At 41.9% G+C, this 20,516-nt stretch overlaps 1 protein-coding gene across 4 annotated transcripts in view; it reads left to right on the forward strand.

The window, feature by feature from the left end:
- Positions 1–20,516, forward strand: part of ELMO1 (engulfment and cell motility 1) — a 559,777-nt gene that overhangs the window by 100,531 nt on the left and 438,730 nt on the right. For 2 of the 4 annotated variants that reach the window (XM_043463190.1, XM_043463189.1), the window contains exon 2: positions 7,587–7,736. In XM_043463190.1, the coding sequence (XP_043319125.1) occupies positions 7,659–7,736 (78 nt within the window). In that variant the 5' untranslated portion in view covers positions 7,587–7,658. Of the gene's footprint in view, positions 1–7,230; positions 7,305–7,586; positions 7,741–20,516 lie in introns of those variants that run through there. The other 2 variants (XM_043463192.1, XM_043463193.1) reach the window with 2 other exon arrangements.

Raw genomic sequence — 20,516 nt, forward strand, 5'->3', positions numbered from 1 at the left:
TGTAATTTGTGTTTAAATTTTTATCAAGTGTTGAGGAATGCAGAAAATTTTAAGCAACTTTCAAAAAAAACTATCAGCCCTTTCCCTGTGTTTTCTGTTTTTTGTTGTGGTACACTTGGTAGGATTGCCATGACAAAGTACTGCAGCCTGAGTGGCTTACACAGCACAGATTTGTTGTCTCACAGTTCTGGGGGCTGGAAGTCTGAGATCAAGGTGTTAGCAGGGTTGGCTAAGTGAGCCCTCTCTTCTTGGCTTGTCCTCAAATGACCAAGCCAAGAAACAAGAAGATGACTCTCTTCTCACTATGTCCTCAAACTGTCATCGCTTTGTACGTGGGTCCAGATTTCTTCTTATGAGGATACCAATCAGATGAACTAGGGCTGCCCTAATGACCTCATTTTAATATAATTACCTCCTTAATGGCCCAGTCTCCAACTACAGTCACAATCTTAGGTACTAGGAATTGCAACTTCAACGTGTGAATCTAGAGGAGGAAATAAATGCAACCGCCCATAATAGGTATCATGACCGAGTGGAGAGGTATCATCCTCTGGAGAGTATGTAAATATTTGGAGTAAGTAGTTCAAATTGCTGAGATTTTTGTATCTTCATTCATTTATTGCAGATAGTGCCAACTGTCACTTGGGGCTGGGATAGAAAATAAGTGAGAAAGTATGTATTTCAAATGCCCAATCCAGTGCTTGGTCTCAGCTTATCCCTGCCCCTTTCTGCCAACTGTCCCATAGCCTCCATGACGACAATTCAAGCCTCTGTGAAAGCATTTTTCTCTGCAAGTTTGCAACCTATTGTAAGCCAAGGGTATCTAATAGCACATTTCCCCCACCTGACAAGTAAATGGGCCAAGTTATTAGTGAGATACCATATGAGGTTTTGTGCATTGCATAGCCATAAAATGGGATATTGGGTTTTGTATTTGATTCAGTTCTCTCTTTTCTTCACTTTCTTCTGAATGCTTATGTCTTAAACAGGGTTTTCCCTCATTTATGAAGTCATAAAGCTTCCTCCTTGGACCCTCTGCTCTTCTCACAATGGCCAACAGTTTTCTAATGGAGATGGAGAATCTGAAATGGCCCCCCTACCATGTGTCACTCCATCTGGACCCTACAGTGTGGGAAACACAAGTCTACTCCCCCTGCTCCCATGGTCCCTGGAGATCATGGCTCATCTACATGACTGCATAACAAACCTTAGTAAGCAACCCTTTCTTAGTATACGTTTCCAAGTTACCTTTCTACAACATACATTTCCACCTCATCCACGAAGTCCTGAGCCCCTTTTCCTTTGTCTAGCCTTTTCTCCTCGCTTAATCACCCCTTGCTAAGATGGTTATGAGCTCCAAATTTTAACTGTCTCTTTGAGTTACTCATCTCTGAGTTCTTCGGCATGTGCAAGCATTGTATGAGTAAATAAATAAGCTTTCTTTTTCTTTTTTTTAATTTTTGTTTTGTTAGTTTAATTTGCAGTCCGCAGCGGAAGAACCTAAGAGGATTGAGAAAGGGGATTTTTTTTTTCCCCTTCTCTACAATGAAAGGCTACTCTCAGAGCCACTTTCAGAGGTCCTTTCCCTTTTTACATAACTTGGATACCACAGGAAAATGTTGTCTATCTCTTTTTCTATCTGGGACCACTGAACATTTAAAATCTGGAATTAGTTCTCCCTCCCCACTATTCCCATACTCATTATAAACCTATTGTCTGTCACAAGTAGATAATGATGGCAAGTAGAGCAGGGGACGGCTTGCATATGGAGGAAAGAAAGAGACAGAGGAGTTGAAGCAAACTGTTTCTCCAGCTGTTTGCTATTTCTTTCCCATCCATCTGCCTTTTGACTTCTACTGGTCCATCTGTCAGGCTCTTTCAGTACAGTTGTGGGGCACACGGTTCACCAGGGCAAGCATGTTAACCTTCCCACTACACAACTCCTATAGAACATCCTTATAGGCTTGATTTTCTATTCTCTTAATAGGGTTTGCTGGTGTAACAAGAAGGCTAGAAATAAGATAAAAGAGTTCAAAGCCATTCCGAGACCCAAAGCTAAAACTCTTATGGAAAATTCAGGGTAAAAAATGGGTCAGATATCTGGGAACTTTATGAACTTCAAGATCTAATCAAGCTGCCTGGAAAAACATGTAGAGATGTGACACATCTTTAGGAGACTTCAGTGGAATGAGTTTCAAACACAGACAGGTAGCACTTTGGGCTTAGAACAATGCGCAGTGATAAACAGGTTTCTAGATAGGAATCAAGAGCGATTTCTCTCTGTTGTTTCAGAGACGTGACCCAAAGATAAGGAAGAGACATTCAGCAGGATAATAAAGACAGTTTCAGCTTGCTCAGGGGTTATGAAGTTACATCTGACATGAGGATTTTAGTAACTCACTTCCAAGTAAGAAGTGACTCCTTTTTTATTCGTTTAACTTACTTAACTGTAAACAAGTCCTTTGACATGCATATTAAGGTTGTAGAATCTTAGTATTGGAATAAAGTAAATTAATCAGCAACCAAGCCAGAACCTTGTAGAATTCTCTACTCATTCCCTAAGTTGGGAGGACCACAAGGCAGAGTGGTTAAAAAAGATCTCGCCTACACTGCCCTTTAGTGGTTCCTAAATTTTAGTATGCATAAGAATTATTATATCAAGAAGTTTATTACATAAATTCATGCAGCTTATAATTTACTGGGCAATTTTGACTAGACTCAGTTTTACTGCCAGTAGCTCTGATGAGATGTCAGTTGTAGAAAGGATGCATTCAGCCAACACCATGCATGAGGTGCCTGTGGGCCCTGGTATGTAACTGTGATCAGGATGTGTACCCTGCCTTACAGTGCTCCAAGCTGTGGTTGGGGGAAGTTGTTTAGAAGACTCAAGAGCTGTGAGCACTGTATCTGAAGGTGCAAAGATGCCAGGGCACTGCATTTGTTGACTGAAATTTAGAAATACTTTTGCATCTCAGTGATGCCTGACCATGCATTGGGTCTGAATGTTCATGTTTCTTGGTAAGCCTGTCTTGTGTCACTTCAGCCATGGGTTGCCCTGATCATTAGTATCTGCCCAGAGAGCTTAGCATGTGTTAGTCACTCAGTCGTGTCTAACTTTTTGTGACTGCATGGACTGTAGTCCACCAGGCTCCTCTGTCCATGGGATTTCCCAGGCAAGAATTTGTTGTCCTTCAGATGCTCAGTTATATCAGACTTTTTGTGATCCCATGGACTGCAGCACACCAGGCTTCCCTGTCCTTCACCATCTCCCAGGGATTGTTCAAACTCATGTCCATTGAGTCCGTGATGCCGTCCAACCATTTCATCCTCTGTCGTCCCCTTCTCCTCCTGCTTTCAATCTTTCCCAGAATCAGGGTCTTTTCTAATGAGTTGGCTCTTTGCATCAGGAATACTAGGTAAACATTCTCTTCTCCAGGGGATCTTTCTGACCCAGGGATTGAACCCAGGTCTTCTGAATTGCAGGCAGATCTTTACCATCTGAGCCACCAGGGAAGTCTTGAGAACTTGGCAGCTCACACCTGATCTGGGGGATGATTTTGACCCTCAGAGGACATTTGGCAATGTCTGGAGAGATTTCTAACATTTCTGTCACAGCTAAAGAGGGTTATTGACCTCTAGTGGGTAGAGGCCAAGGATTCTGCTAAACATCTCACAAGGGTGAGAAAACCTGAGCTAGAAACTTTCTCTTCTGAATTTTGTCAGTAGCAACATGACTATATATAGAAGCTAACTGTTTCTTCATGGAAATATAAATTCAAAAGGATGAAATGTGGACTTCTGAGGATAATGATGTGGATGGGATTATTCATTCTGCAGTTGTGTACCTGACTCTACCCATGGGAACCTGGCTGTACCCCATCTCGGCTGCTTATTAATGTGGGGAAAACTGATGAGGACTAATTGGGCTGGTTAGGTGAGTTCCCAAGGGGTGCTCCCAGCCTCTTTGCTCTCAATGGCTGCTTTGTACACTGCTATTATGTTGTTCTCTACGGAGGCACAAGGAGAACTGTGTTATTCTATTGTCACCTGCTCAACAGGTTTTGTCTGAACAGTCTTTGAGAAATAAATATCTTTTAAAGGGGGAAAAAAGCACACTTGGCCTTTGATTCCTGGAAGGCTAGATGACCTCTTTCACTGTAACTCTAGACTACTTTGTGTAGAGTTGGGAGGAAATTGCTCAAAATGCATTTTTATTTCTACTGTCTATTATCTATTCTCTTCACCACCATGATTATGTGTTCTTTGGTTTGAATAGTGTTACCTGATATTTGCACTGAGTCTGTTTTCACATTAAAACTTGTTTTCTTAACTTTTATTCTAGGATATGTAATTCAATCTGGATCCTGAATTAAAGTGACGTGGTACAGATAAAATACACTATCCTTGGAATTCTCAAGTGAATTAAAAGAGTGTACAGATTATGAAGAAATCTGTCCCAGTGCAGACTGCCTGCTTGTATTTGCACTTATGAGACCCATAATTATGTAGCAGTCTCTGTTGTTGAATATTCAATTGTTTTCAAGTTTTGGGAATTACAACCGAAACAGCAATTGACATTGTTATGGTTGAGTTAATAGTTATTTCTTAAGGAAACATCCTAGAAAAGTAAAATTACTGAAAGGAATATAAAATTTTAAGGCTTTGAGTACAATTTGCCAAAGATACCTCTGGAAAGTTGTACTCATTTATACTCAGAATAGATAGATATGCATGGGCATGAACTTTCTTCTTTAGAAGTTGTGACCAAGAGTTAGTGCAGGAATGTCTAGGAGGGTCAAGAGTACAGTGAGTGAACCTACCACATTATGACCCCAAACTGTTGGAATTCACTCTCTTATTACTCTTACTGTTACTTACTTGACTTTGGTCCCTCACCTGTTTCAGGAACATGTAAGGCATGCTCCTCCCTCAGGGCCTTTGCACTTGCTAGTTGAGAAATAAAATATTGCCTGCCATAATGGTAAAGAAAGGATCTAGCCACCACATTACAACTGGCCCAACTGTGAGTCCTGAGGGAACTCAGGAAGGAAACAAAGGATGTCTGCCATCTAGCAGTCATAAGACTTCAGCCACTCCCCTCCTCTATGAGAAAGCTCTACTGGCCCCAGACAGCTGAGGTGCACATCAAAGAATGATTTCAGTGAACCCAGACTCTTGCATCTTACCATACACAGAGAAGCACTAAATTCCTTAACTTGAGATAGCTAGTATTCTTTTATTAACAGGAATCTTTTGTTTCGACTTCCTGGTGTGGTAGCAAAAACTCCTATATGTCCTGGCTCGCTGCTTCCTCTTGGGAGCAGTTTACTCAGGGTGATTTGAGATGCTGCCTCCCAGGCTCAAAGTCCCAAGAACATCCACTGAATAAAACATAACTCTCAACTTTTAGATTGTGCATTTTTATCTCAGTCAACACGCTCTCTTGGCCTGTGACATGATTTCCCCAGGTGTTCGCATGACTCACCTCCTCACTTCTCGTAGGCCTTTGCTCACATTCTGCCTCTCACTGAAGCTTTCCCTGGTATCCCTATTTAAGACTGCATCCTGCCCCTCCCACACAGATATACTCACAGACTTCAGATTCTCCTTCCCTGAGTTATTTCTCTCCATGTCCCTTGATGCCACCTAAGGTGCAGATTTGCTACTGTGTCCCCAGCACTGAGAAAACAGCTGGCACAGAATTGGGCTCAATAATTATTTGTCGAATGAGCCACTGAACCACTGCTTTGGAGATGTGCTCCTGCTGGTTAGCACTGATTATCTTCACACCAGGCTGGCTTCATCATCCTTGGCCAGAGGGGCAGCCGTTTTGTTTTGGTTCATTTCCTTTACTTGTCAGCTCTGGTGAAGTTGGTTATTTATATCACTGCTTGTGTTGTTGTTATTAACTGATATTAGGCCATCACTGTTAGCTCTGTTATCTCCATTATCTTAGTCATGTCCAACTGCCACTGAGACAGGGGTTAGTAGCTGACAAGCCCCACTCGGGTTTGATAAAGAATCAACTGCATATGTTTGATTAGAAGCTTTATACAGAGATCGATTTCTGAATAAAAATACCAAGAACTCAGTAGAAAAAGGGCAAAGTATTACTTCAGTTCACAGTAAAGTAGACATGGGACTTCACATCTTTACATTCAACTTCCCTCACAATAAAAGAAATAGACATTGGAAGTATATTGAAATATATTTTTTCAGTGATGGAGCTGTGCAAAAGTTCAATCTGTTGGTGAGTCTGTGTAAATAGGCAGACCCATCCATTGCTAAAGGGAGGGTAGATTGGTACAACTCTCACTAGGGAGGGATCTTTGGAGATGGTTTCAGAATCTAAAACTGCTTATACCCTTTGGATCAACAATTTTACTTCTGTGAATCTACTGTAAAGATATACTTGCAAGTGAGCACAATGATGTATGCATAAGATTATTCACCAGAGGCTTGTTTATAACAGCCAGAGGTGAGAGATTACCCAATGGCTCATGGCAGGGGACTCGCTCTTCAGATAAGACACTTCTATACAAAGAATGACTATCCAGCTGTAGAAAGAACCAAGACACAATGTTTATACTAATATAGAAGGTTTTAGAAGACATATGAGTTGAATAATACAGGGTCTAGAATGCTGCCTTTTATATAAAGAAAATGGGAAATATATGTTTTAACGTTTGAATTACATGAAGAAATTCTGGAGGGACACATAAGAATCTGTTAACAGTGGCTAGCTGGATGGATGGGGATGGAAGATATATCCATTCAGGAGAAGGGAGATTCACACTGTCTTTACACATACACACACACTCTCTCTCTCTCGTTTTGAATTGCATGAATGTTTTACCTGTTCAAAAATATTATGTTAAAAAAAAAAATCTTTCTTAAAGAAATGAGGGAGTCTGGTAGAGAGGGGCAGCAGAAGATTAATTTTACTTCCTTTGTGTAAACAACACTATTCATTCCAATGAGAATTCAAGGTCTGTTCTGAATGCTCTATTAACCACCACAGTTAATTTTCTTTGCATCTTGTGAACTGGCCTTGGGGAGGGAGTGTGTGTACATGTGTGTGAACCTTGGGGCGTGGCTCCTTCCTCATGATATCCTGGTTGCTATAGTGCACAGCTCTATTTGTGACACCCAGAAAACACTTTAAAGAAATGCTGCTTCCTGGCCATGACTTCCTGGGCAATCTGTCCTTCCGGAGGCTGTTGAGCACGAGGAGTTTGCATGTGCTTCTGGGCAGAGTGAGCCAGGCGCATTCAGACCCCGGCCGTTCAGAGCAGAACTGGGCGGTAAGGGTTCCACCTTGCTTCACGGTGGGGACTTGGGAGCCTGTCCCTCGCCAGCACCTCATCTCCTGGCGGCTCTGGCCCCAGGGCATCGGTATCTTCCCCTCCTCTACCTTCCCTCCTGGGGAGTCGCCGCTGAGTGGTGCAGTTGGCGCCCTGAGTCTTCTGCACCCAGAGCCGTTTCTTATACCTAAACCACCAGTGAAAACAGGAAGTGATAAGGCAAAATTCACCCTGTATTTGCACTGAGCGACTTCTCTTTCTCTTTTTGTCATTCCTCATTAGGTGTAGACACGTGCAGCCGTCTACACCCTAGGATCCCACTTCCACTGGCTTTGGACCTTCCTGGAATTTGCAATGCCGCCGCCGGCAGACATCGTCAAGGTGGCCATAGAATGGCCGGGTGCCTACCCCAAGCTCATGGAGATCGACCAGGTTAGTAAGACTGGAAGTCATTTGGCGGTTATTTTAGTTTCCCTTCTATTCTGAATTTTTCCCAGACTTAGCTCTTTTTTCTCCTGTCTCTGGCTGTGTTGAAAAATCAGTGTGATAATAGTTACAGTATAGTTTGATGTCTGTACCACATATAGTGGTGATGGATGGGGTTTTTATAACATCTACTCAGAGTGAGTCAATACAGGGTTTGTGTCCGAAGCTGTGAAGGAGGCGGGAGCGACAAGGGAACTGGACTTGGGCAGTTGATGCAGTGGAGCCTGTCCCAGCACTGCCTTGCAGAGACTCATGACTATGAGTAGATTGTTTTATTATAGACAACACAAAGCTTAATTTTTGGAGTCACTCGTCTCTGGTTTTTGCAGAAGCAGCCAACAAGTACAATGTGACTTTGTCCTATTACTATTTTGATTATGAAATTAGCATAGAGGGGTGGGTCTTGGGTCTTAGCCAGTTGTAATTTCATTATTCAAGTCAAATGCACTGTGGGTCTAGTGTATTGTTTGGTATATGAAAAATGCCCCGTAAATTTTTACTGCTTGAAAAAATATCACAAAGATTTTTAGCATGGTTTTACCTATGGAAGCATCCTTTAGCTTGGGTACTGAGTCTTATGGTGTAATTGATTGCAGGCAATCTCAGGGAGGTTACTTTTGTCATTATAGAGTAAATGACTTAAAAACAAAAAAGTTTGCCATCTAGTATATGCTTAAGGGTTTCATAAAGCATGTAGTATGGGGTTCTGGATGGCTTTCTACATTTTCAAAATTACAGTACCATGGCAACTCTATTTCTTATGTACTCAATACTATTTTATGATTATGCTGTACACTTTTTTTCTGGTCAGATATTATTATCTGGTTGAAGACCACTGGAGGATTTGTAAGACATTGTGTGCATCCAAATGATTCATTAAATTATAAAGGTCAAATGAGAATGAGTTGAGTTTGAGCATGAATGTAAGGAAGAGTAAATTTTGTTGTAAAAAAAGGTGTCATCAGACCAACATGTCATAGTCATTGTAACTGTTCTTTGAGGCAGATTTTGTTGACTTTAGAAGCAATCCATGAAAGTAGAGAAGTCCGCCTAGTAATTTTATATACATTTGTGTCAGGCAACAGTTGTTTATGCTTTTTCAAGTGCTGTTTGAGAGAGGATACACATTGAATATGGCTTCAAGATATGGCCGGGGCTACTTGGTGAAGACTAAATGTAGTTAGGATTATGTTTGTCTACAACCCAAGAGAACAGTTGTTTCAAAGAGATAGAAGTTGGCTTCTCAAGTCCACAGGACTTCCCTAGTGGCTCAGACGGTAAAGCGTCTGCCTACAGTGTGGGAGACATGGGTTCGATTCCTGAGTTGGGAAGATCCCCTGGAGAAGGAAATGGCAATCCACTCCAGTACTCTTGCTTGGAAAATCCCATGGACGGAGGAGACTGGTAGGCTACAGTCCACAGGGTCTCAAAGAGTCTGACACAACTGAGTGACTTCACTTTCTTTCTTTCCCTCTCTCTCTCTCTCTCTTTCTTTCTTTCTTTCTTTAAGTCCACAGAGCAGTCCTGGGCTGGCATGACACTCCAGTGTCATGGACCCAGGCCCATTCTGTCTTGTTGCTTTGCCTTGTCTGCAGGTGGGGCTTAAGATCAGTTGCTTGAGCATCACTTAAGAGCTCAGTAGATATACAGACTCTCAGACCCTACCCAGACTTCCTGACCCAGAAGTGAATTTTAACAAGATCCCCAGGGGATTTCTTATATAGTTAAGTCTGAGAAATACTGAACTGGATACCTGTGCCCAAGCCCGAGGCCATATCAGAACCACTTGGGGCACTTGTTCAAATGTTCTCTGGGGCCCCATCTCCAGAGATTCTAAGTCAGTGGTTCAGATAAAGTATTTCCTTTTGATTCTGCCATGGCCGAGGGTGTTTGGAAACCTCTTCTTTAAGATAGCAGTTCCTGACATATACTCCTAGGGGCCTGTGGAATCAGTATCCTGTCCCTGCCTTTGGGGATGACCTTACCTGTATGTGTGTCAATAATCTTTCTAAAATATTCTTTTTATTTGGGAACAATTTTAGATTGACAGACAAAATACAAAGATTGTATAGAGTTTTTGTATACCCTTCACTAAGTTTATCCTAATGTTAACATCTTAATATAACTGTGGTACAGTTGCCTAAACTATGCAGATTACTAGTAACTAAACTACAAAATTTATTAGGATTTCATCAGTGTTTCCACTAATGTTCTTCTGTTACAGGATCCAATACAAGAATACCAACTACACTGTAATATATTCATCTTGTTTCCTCTGTCTTCTCTAGTCTTTGACAATTTCCAAGTCTTCCCCTTGTTTTTCATGGCCTGATAGTTTTGAGGAGTATTTTATTTCAATACAATTTCACACACAGAAATGACAAGAGTAGTACAAAGAGCTCTTGTCTACCTTTTATCCAGACTTACTAATTATTAATATTTTGCTTCATTATTTTTTCTCCCTTGTGTACATATCCCCTTTTGAACCATTTGAGTTGACTTAGAGGCAGCATCTCTCTTTACCCCTAAATAGTCAACGTGTCCTCCTTAAGAACAAATTCATTCTCTTACATAACCATGCTCTCTTTATAGAAACCAGAAAACTGAACATTAGTTCAACATTATCGTCTCACTCAGAGCCCAAAGCCCATATTCATATTTCATCAGTTACTCTAATAAGATCCTTGATAGGTATTTTCCTCAGTCTGACATCCTTTCAGCATCCTGAAAGGATGGATCATGACAATACATTTATTGTCATGTCCCTCTGGTCTTCATGGCTCTTGAATGGTTCCTTAGAGATTCTTTATCTTTCTTGACCTAGAAAGTTCTATAGAGTATAGGACAGGTATTTTGTGGGATGTCCTTCAGTTTAGGTTTCTCCAATGTTTCTTTCCAATTAGATGCAGGTTTTGCATTTTTGGCAGACAGAAAGGAGAGACGAGGGTCCTATTCAGGGCATCATGTCAAGAGGTACATAAAGTTGCTTTGTCTCGTTCTTGATGATGGTTCTAAATTTACACGTGCTAATATTGAGGTTTGTAGAAGTTAGACGATTTCCTAGTCAATGAGATCAGGACACAAACCCAGGCCTACTGTACTTTGAAGACTGAACTTTTAAACTATTGGCTAAATTGTAGAAACTCCTGCTAATGCCATGTGGAGACCTCCAAAAAGTGTTAAGAAACCCAGTCCCTTTTTGCCCTGCAGTGGCTGAAGTTGGAGTGACTGGCAGCCTTGCTATCAGGTTTTGTTTCTTGATTGAGTTGGAAGTTGGCACAAGGATCGGAAATGTATTTGCACAAGCAAGGAAGGCTTGAGCAGAGTTTTCTCCTAATCTTCTACCTTGTTCAACAAAGGTCTCATCACCTGCTTTTCTCCCATCACATTTTACTTTTGCTTCTTTGCCCTTAGCTACCATTTCACGACAAGGTATTTCTGCAAGCTGGGTCAAGCATGGCTGCTCCGTCTTCTCCCCCAAACCTCCAATATCCCTCCACTTGTCACACTGTGTTGTCCTTATCTATCAACTTAAACTGGTGGTCCTCAACCCTGAGTGTGTCAGGGCAGCTTGTGAGAAACAAGCATCCCAGGCCCACTGCAGGGATTGTGATTCTGCCGACCCAGGGTGGACCCTTGATCTGGTTTGTGATGAGCACTACATGAATCTAGAGCAGAGTCACCCTCATTGCATCCTGCAGGGACTCGAGAGGAAACCACCTTGAGCCTGAATTACTCCATGTCTGAATACCTTTTTTTCTAGTGCCTGTTGACCAACCTTTCTATATAAATGAATAATTAATGACTAGCTGGGAGAAGGAGATTCCTGAGTGGGGATCAAGTCTGCTCAGTCCGGGCCCATCCCGGTTGCAGGGGATGTCTACTTGGAGTGGATTGGTTTATCTTCATTCTAAATTTTGAGGAGACAGTTCTGTGTTTCTACTCCACAGAAAAAGCCCCGAGGAACTTTTTACAAGTGAAGTCTGCTCTACAATATGAGGCTCTCAAAAGAGCTGTCATCTAGCTTCTTTGTTCATGGTGGCGGCCTCTGCTCCTGTCTTCACTGTCTGTTACTAGCTTTCAACCTCAGGAACCACTTGCGGTTTTAGGTGATCGTTGTCTGGATACACAGAGCCAAAAAGCCTCCCTGTCCACTCTTTCCGTTAACCTGTTTTCTGAACAGATATTTTTTGCTCGAGTCTGTAGAACCCCCAGCTCTTTGACAAGAGGCGTAATGCAGTGTGTCCTAACAAACGCAATACGGGCTCTGGGACATTTAAACCTGTGGGGTCGGCCCAGGGGCCCCCTTTCTGTGAGAACCCAGTTAGCCTCTTTGAGCCTCATTATCTTCATCTTGTCAAGTCAATATAAAAACTCACCACTTTTATGATCATTCTGAAGATTAAAGAAAATATATGAAAAGAATTGGACGCTGCCCGGTTCAGAGTAATTACCCAGTAAAGGCATTGTTGGGCTTCCCTGGTGGCTCAGTGGTAAAAGAATTCACCTGCAACGCAGGAGCCACAGGAGACGTACGTTTGATTCCTGGGTTGGGGAGATCCACTGGAGGAGAGCATGGCAACCCACTCCAGTATTCTTGCTGGGAAAATCTCATGGATGGAGGAACCTGGCGGGCTATGGTCCGTAAGGTCACAAAGAATCAGACACGACTGAAGTGACTTAGCATGCGTGCAAAGGCTTTATTAAACCTGCTCATTTAAGAACTGCTCATATAAGCAAGTTCTCATCCAATAAGAGAATGAGATGCTCAGGTTTTCTTCTTTGCCTGCCCGTCCATCGTGAATGGTTTCCCACCTTTCTCCTTCTTTTTCTGCGTGACTTTGTTTAGGAAAGAGAAAAAGTTAAAGGGCAAGTGGGAGGGACTCATCACCTAGTAATAAAGGAACATGCTAACTGGCCACACAACAAGTTCATGCTATGGAATATTCACTGGCTCCCTAATACTTCTCCAAAATATTTTCTCCCACCTCTTGGCCACCTGCTAATATTCTGGGAAGCAGCTCCTCTGTCTGCTGCACTGTCTTCCTCCTGCCTCTGTTCTGCCCCCCATGCCTTTCTTTACAAGGAGTACACTGAAGCCAGAAAGCCACCACTCCAATCTGGGCCTCAGATATTCTCTGCTATGTATTTGCCCAGAAGGGATGATGGGAAGAGATGCATGGTTTTCAACCTTAGTTCTGCAGATCCTCCTCAGATGGTTCCAGGGTGAGGGGTGTGTGCCATAGGCATCCAGGCTCTCCACGCTCACTTCTGTCACAGCAGCTGCTGTTGACCTTTTCTCACTTTTGGATGCTCTGGGGAAAGATTTTGTTTGAAGAAAGTATACCACAATTAAAAGAAAAAGTCACGGATGGTCCTTGAGCTTCCTGGTGACCCTGAGACTTGTCAGATTCCTTGGCTTGCCTTCATGTCCTGCCGTGATTTTCTCTTACATTATCCCAGGATCAAGTATTTGCACGTGCTGTGAGAAGTTCTCAAGTACTCTCTTGCTTTGGACAAACCGCCCCTTGACAAGTGTGTCCCTGCCCATATTTGCACTTTTCTTTCCCCCCATGCCTTATAGTTTCTAACAGCCAGCTGCTTGGGTTTCTTCTACCCTCTCTTCCTCCCTCCACTCTAAATCTCGGCTTTGCTAGCATCACACAGAACCTCCTTTCTGCTCAAGTCTTTTTCGATCCGTTGTAACGCAGTTGTTTCTCCATCCTTCTGATCCCTAGCCGCCCCCCCCCCTTTTTTTTTGGCTGTACCACGTAGCATGAGGGATCTTAGTTCCTTGGCTAGGGATTGAACTCTCACCCCCTACAGTGGAAGCACAGAGTCTTGGTTGCTGGACTGCCAGGGAAGTCCCGTCCTTTTAATTCCTTATACCATTTTCTTTGCCTGTAGATTTTGTTTACAGTTAACATAACTTGAGCCTGACGTTATTTACATTTTTTAAATGTGCCTATGTCTTTTGAAGTAGATTATAAGCTTCTGGTGGTCAGTCTGTTTTATATACATTTGCATCCTGCAGGCCATCACATTGGTCTCTTTCTGTGGGATGACTTTTGGCTTGAATCGTGAGTAGTAAAGATAAGAATAAAACACTGGTATTCTCCGTTCTTCAAACAGAAAGAAATTACAGTAGCAACCGCTCCTCATATATGGTTGCAGATTTTATTTTTCTAAAAGGAACATAGATGCATGTGTTTTTAGGCAAGCATGCACAAAATGATGGCTCATGGATTTCCCTCAGCTATCTGATTTCTGTAGTATATTTAAGCTATCCTATTTCTGTAATATATTTAAGATATAATTCAACATGCATAAACTTGATTTACCCAAGACCTTTTAATGGCTCATTCATTGCATAAAGCACATTGAAGTTTTTGTGCTTGACCCAGGAGTTTAACTCATTCTATACATAGTACTAGTAATAGTGGTAATATTAATAATAATGTATACCATCCAATTAGCACATATGATGTGCCAGGCAGTGTCATAAGTCCCCTGCATGGAGTACTTCATCCCCTTCCTAAAGCCCAGCAGGGCAGGCTTTTACACTTCTCATTTCATAATTTTTCTGAGTTACCTGAGATTACACAGATAGGATGTTATTGATTTGAATCCAGATTTGGGTGACACTAAAAAATTCAGGCCATTTGTACTAAATCATAAATCTGTTCAGTAGTTCTTTTTTAAATTTCATTTCAGCTTTATTGAGGGACAATTGACATATGGTGAGAACAATTCACTTCTTTTTCTCTAAAAATATTTATTTATTTACTTGGCTGCCAAGCCTTAGTTGCAGCATGCAGGCTCTTCAGTCTTCATTTGTGGCATGTGGGGTCTACTTCCCTGAACAGAAACCAAACCCTGCGCCCCCTCTGCTGGAAGCGCAGAGTTTTAGCCACTGGGCCACCAGGGAAGTTGGGAAAATAATTAAGTTCTATTCTCTTAGACAGTTTCAATCATACAGTACCGTATTATCAACTGTAGTCAGCATGTTTTATATTAAATCCTCAGGCCATGTTCATCTTACAGCTGAAAGTTTGTATGCTTTGACCAGTCTCTTCATATTTCCCTCACTCGCCAACCTCTGGCAACTTCTTTTTTACCCTCTATTTCTATGAAATTGAATTTTTTTTTTTTGTTTTTGTTTTAGATTCCACATATGGGTGATATTGTGTGTGTGCTTAGTCACTTCAGTTGTGTTTGACTCATGGACCTATGGACTGTAGCTCCCCAGGCTCCTCTGTCCATGGGGATTCTCCAGGCAAGAGTACCGGAGTGGTTTGCCCCCTCCAGGTACCTTCCCGACTCAGGGATCAAACCAGTATTTGTCCTTCTCTGTTGGTCTCATTTCGTGTGTTCGGTAGTTCTGTTTGGGTCTCTCTATCCCTTGTGGCTGCATTTAATGGCTCACACCAGTAACAATAGCCTCGTTTAAACAGACACTTCTACCGCTGCCAACTTGCCTCCTCCATCCACTGACCACGTGACTTCCAGGGACACGTTGTATGATGAAAGCCAAGTCTGAATTTATTTAAAAACTAGGGAAAGGATGGTGAATGGTCTGGGTTATCATTGAAGGAGCCCACCTGAAATGAGACAGAGCCTTGAAACATGGGGGTTTCTTTGGGGTTGGACACTGGGAGAGGCAGACTGGCCTGGTGCTTACAGGCACAGCCTTTGGATGGGCTTATTTGGACTCAAAATCTGGATTGCCACTAAGTGGTGTGTGGCAGGGGACACGCTTCCTGCTTTGTAAGGGTGAACTGTCAATATTCTTAGGTCCTTCCTGACTTTGTGGGGATTCAGTGAGGTAGTCACTCAGCGCCCTGCTTAATAATCATTAGGAGCCAATTATGATTTTTTTTTCAGGGTCATACATGAAATAGAACCATTTTCTTATGTTTCAAACAAGACTGGAACCAATAATACAAACTTTTCCTTAAGTGCATTAAAGTTAATCTCTTCAAGCCTAAAAACCTGTAATTCCCAAGACTTTTAAATATTGAGAGCCTGGTGAACTAAAACAACAGTTGAACTCCAAATGAAGATTTTGAATTCAGATGCAATCATGTTCAGTTCATTTCAGTTGCTCAGTTGTGTCCAACTCTTTTTGACCCCATGGACTGCAGCACACCAGGTTTCCCTGTCCATCACCAACTCCTGGAGCTTACTCAAACTCATTTCCATTGAGTTGGTGACACCATCCAACCATCTCATCCTCTGTCGTCCCCTTCTCCTCCTGCCTTCAATCTTTCCCAGCATCAGGGTCTTTTCCAGTGAGTCAGTTCTTCGCATCAGGTGGCCCAAGTATTGGAGTTTTGGATTCAGCATCAGTCCTTCCAATTAATATTCAGGACTGATTTCCTTCAGGATTGACTGTCTATCAGATCTAATCTCTTGAATCTACTTGTCACTTCCACTGTATAGTCATAAGGGATTTGATTTAGGTCATACCTGAATGGTCTAGTGGTTTTCCCTACTTTCTTCAATTTAAGTCTGAATTTGTCAGTAAGGCGTTCATGATCTAAGACACAGTCAGCTCCTGGTCTTGTTTTTGCTGACTGTATAGAGCTTCTCCATCTTTGGCTGCAAAGAATATAATCAGTCTGATTTTGGTGTTGACAATCAGGTGATGTCCATGTGTAGAGTCTTCTCTTGTGTTGTTGGAAGACGGTGTTTGCTATGACCAGGGTGTTCTCTTAACAAAACTCTGTTAGCCTTTGCCCTGCTTCGTTTTATACTCCAGGGCCAAATTTGCCTGTTACTCCAGGTATCTCTTGACTTCTTTGCAATCACATAGAATACACAATTTGAGTGTATTTAACACTGCTGAACAGTATGTTTAAAAATAGTTAAGATTGTAATTTTAATGTAATGTGTGTTTTGCCACAGTGATCATAATAAGAAAAGATCCCATAGAATCAAGAAAATGAGACTGAATTTCTGGAAAGCAAGGTTCTACCCTTGCCCTGCAGAAATGAAAAGTCTTGTGCCTGTTCTGGACTCTTCTTTCCTGAGTGGTTGTATTACACTGGACTTTCTCAATTTCAGCACTACTGACATTTTAGACTGGAGAGTTCTGAGTTTTGTGGGCTGTGCTTTGCATTTTAGGATTTTAGCAGTATCCTGGCTTTTACCCACTAGATGCCGGTGGCATTCCTTCCCCCGTCTGTGACAACCAGCAGTGTCTCCAGACATTGCCAAGGTCCCCTGGGTGGTGGACACATTTCCTCTTATCAAGGAGGGACTAACTCAGTGGCTCCAAGCTTGGTTCTGCATCTGAATTGTTTATGACACATGTTGAACACAGAGAGGATTATTTGTAGATGTGGTTCAAGAGCTGGGGATTCCTGTTTCTTCAAGCTCCGTAGTAATGCTGATGTTCTTGGACCTAGATTTAGAAATTATTGTTGTGCGGTCCTTTATATTTCTCTCTGCTGGTGCTGCCTCTGGCTCCCTCAGTAATGTTTAGGGAGTCCTTAATGCTTCCTTAAGTAAAATGGCCCTAATAGTTCTTCGCTTTTTCTTACTTTATAAAGAATACAAACATGACACTTTCGAGAGCTTATTTGGTCCTGCTTAAGAAAAGTGTGTTGAAGCCTGTGTGATGTTAACACTGCTGGGTTTTGTGCTGTCATAACCAGGTAGAATGATACTGAGACAGGAGAAGTCATGGCTCATCTGATTTTTGCAACTGTTGGATTTGGTATCTAACAGCTATTTCTTAAACTTCCTTTAATATAAAGTGACGAAAGAACTTCCCTTTCTGGTTTTAGCTCTCTCCCTTTGTATGTGAGAGTGTGAATAATCTCTTAAAATCTTAGAATTTGCCATGCTTTGGAGGAGAAAGATGGAAAACATGTTTCCCCTCAGCTGAGAACCCAGGTTAATTGCACAAGCATGAACTCTAGCCTTCTACGTTTTCTCCGAAGATGAACTGCAGATTTCAGTTTGCTTTCTAGGTAGGTAGGGGTGATATTCTCCCCTGTCTACTTCCCTTCCTCAACTCTGTCACTAAGAGCAGATTGGGTAACTCAAGGACAGAACCTTTTATCAACCATGTTTCCTTAAGATTTTGATGACTAAGACATCTCACATTTCTAGACCGTTCGTGTATGTCACACTATGTACTTCGTTTTCCTGTTAGGTCAACTGGCAGTTTGTGGTGGGGTATATAAATATGTAGCTTTCAGCATTAAGCAGGACTCTGGGTTCTCATAAAAAGGTGCTTTGTTCTAGAGAAAGGCAGCTTGCACTTTGTCTCTAGGGATGTGTAGACCTGTGCAAGGTGCCCAGAATGTCTCAGGAATGAGAGCAGCCTCAGGGAAAAAAAATATGTGCTTTTCTGGTTTGTTTTTTTTCTAGAATTTCCATCAGATGTACTCATGAATCCTCTGAGTCAGTGACCACCATGGTGCTGGACCACCTCCCCTGCAACTCCTAAAGTCTCTCAAATAGCAAATCCTGTGGAATTTACCTCCTCAATGGTTTTTGATTCTGTCTACCTTTTGTCCATCCTCACTACTCTCGCTTGCCTCCACTTGCCTTCTCGGCTGGCCTCCTGCTCACCACTCTTACTTCCCCTCTAATGCATTCTCCCAAGCCTAGCAACCTTCATTGCTTTCCCACCGCACTTAGAATAGAATCCAGACGTTCTGGCTATGGTTACTACCAGCCTGCTCTCCCCAGCCTTTGCTCACCTCACCAGCTTTGCTTAGAGTTATTGCAGCTTCCACAAAACTCCTATCTTGGTTCTAACTATAACTGAATTTTTTTGTTCTCTCATAACTGCACACTTCTCAGAGCATTTACAAACATGATTTTTCTTTTAACTGGAAGTTACCATCCCTTCATTTCTCTGCTCATCGAACTCCCATTCCCTCTTGATCCCAGATGAAATGTAAACTCCTTAAAAGTCATCTGATTTATCAGTTCAGATGAAGGCCCTTGTTATATGCATTTGTAACAGTCCATATGGCTTCACTTATTCATTATGTGATGCTCTGCACAGGCCAAGTGTGGTCCCAATGCCTAGGACAGTGCCTGAAACTCCAAAACTTTGGCCACCTCATGTGAAAAGTTGATTCATTGGAAAAGACCCTGATGCTGGGAAGGATTGGGGGCAGGAGGAGAAGGGGACAACAGAGGATGAGATGGCTGGATGGCATCACCAACTTGATGGACATGGGTTTGGGTAGACTCCGGGAGTTGGTGATGGACAGGGAGGCCTGGCGTGCTGTGATTCACGGGGTTGCAGAGAGTCGGACACGACTGAGCGACTGAACTGAACTGATGAAAGGAGTGGTCCTGTGAGAAGAATATCTCTCCCCTTGTCCCCACCACGCATTCTAAATATATTGTTTTATCTTATGAATTGACTTCATGAAGATCTGTTTTTATCCTTCCATCAAAGCATTCCATAATCAAAAGATAGCCAAATGACTTTGAGATAAGCTATATCAATTTTCAGAATGATTATAGATGTGTCATTACACTGGAACAAGTTTGTGGCGATCTATTTGCATTCATGAGCCTTATCACCGTAAGATGCTCATAATTTCCACTGTCACATCATTCTTGACCTCCTGACCCATATGAACAACTGCCTATCTGTTACTTGTTTTGACCATCTAGATGCCCCTTGCACCTCAAACTCAACATAGTCAAAATCCATCCTCATTATTCCTTCCACCCTCAAACCTGTGCAGTTTTACTTTCCTTAATATTTTCTTTTCTCAGTGACATATGAACATATACCCAGTTTGCTAAAGATGAAACTACATGTCTTCCTAGATTCTTCTCTTTCCCTCAGCTTTTCTATGTAGTCAGTTACCTCAGAAAACTTACATTTGCTCCCTCTTTATGACATAGGCTGCTGCTGCTCCAGGTGACTCTGTTCCATCTGGTAAATGTAGACGAACGTAGCGCTCAGGGGAGGACTTAAAAATAAGTATGTCATGGGCCCTCAAAGGAAGAACTTTAAAAGAGAGAGAATAGTATCTTCACAAACAGGAAATTACACACATCAAATAGGTAGACATAAATTGAGAATAGATAAATTTGAGAAAGAAGCAATTGAAAATCTCAGAAATGTAAAAGTAATAAATAAAATGTAAGAAAAACTCTACAACAGGAAGAAAGCAGTAAAACACATAGTTATTCTACAGTGGGTTTGGCTAAAGAGAGAACCAGTAACTTGGAGGTTGGAAATAAGGAATATATCCAGAATATATTCCAAAAGATAAAGGAAAAAAAATACAAATGTGAAGTTATCTTGAAAGGCCAGGTTAAGAAGTCCCATCCTGTGTCTAATTGGCAATTCTACTAATAAAGAACGAGAATGGAAGAAATGGTGGAGAGGTAATATTTGAGATCCTGCCTAATACCTTCCTTCTTTGGAGTTGAAAGGAATTCCACATGGGGCTCTGGATTTGGCCTGCTGGATGGATAGAGGGTGTGTCATGAGGAACTGTATGGACTCAATACTCTGTCCAAGAGTCATGAAAAAGAGGGAATGTTTCGAAGCAGCAGGTTTCACTGCACATGGTGTGGTTTGCATTTTTAGAGGGTCAAAATTTAAGAACTGTTTTGTGAGAAATAAAATTAAGTAAGAGAGATTAGTTAGACAGTAATTAGTTGCAGTAGCCCAAGTGAGAAATAATTATGTCATGGCCTAGGATAGTGACCTGGAGAAGGGAATGGCAACCCACT

Source organism: Cervus canadensis, chromosome 3 (assembly GCF_019320065.1).
Source record: "Cervus canadensis isolate Bull #8, Minnesota chromosome 3, ASM1932006v1, whole genome shotgun sequence".
Taxonomy (NCBI): Eukaryota; Metazoa; Chordata; class Mammalia; order Artiodactyla; family Cervidae; genus Cervus; species Cervus canadensis.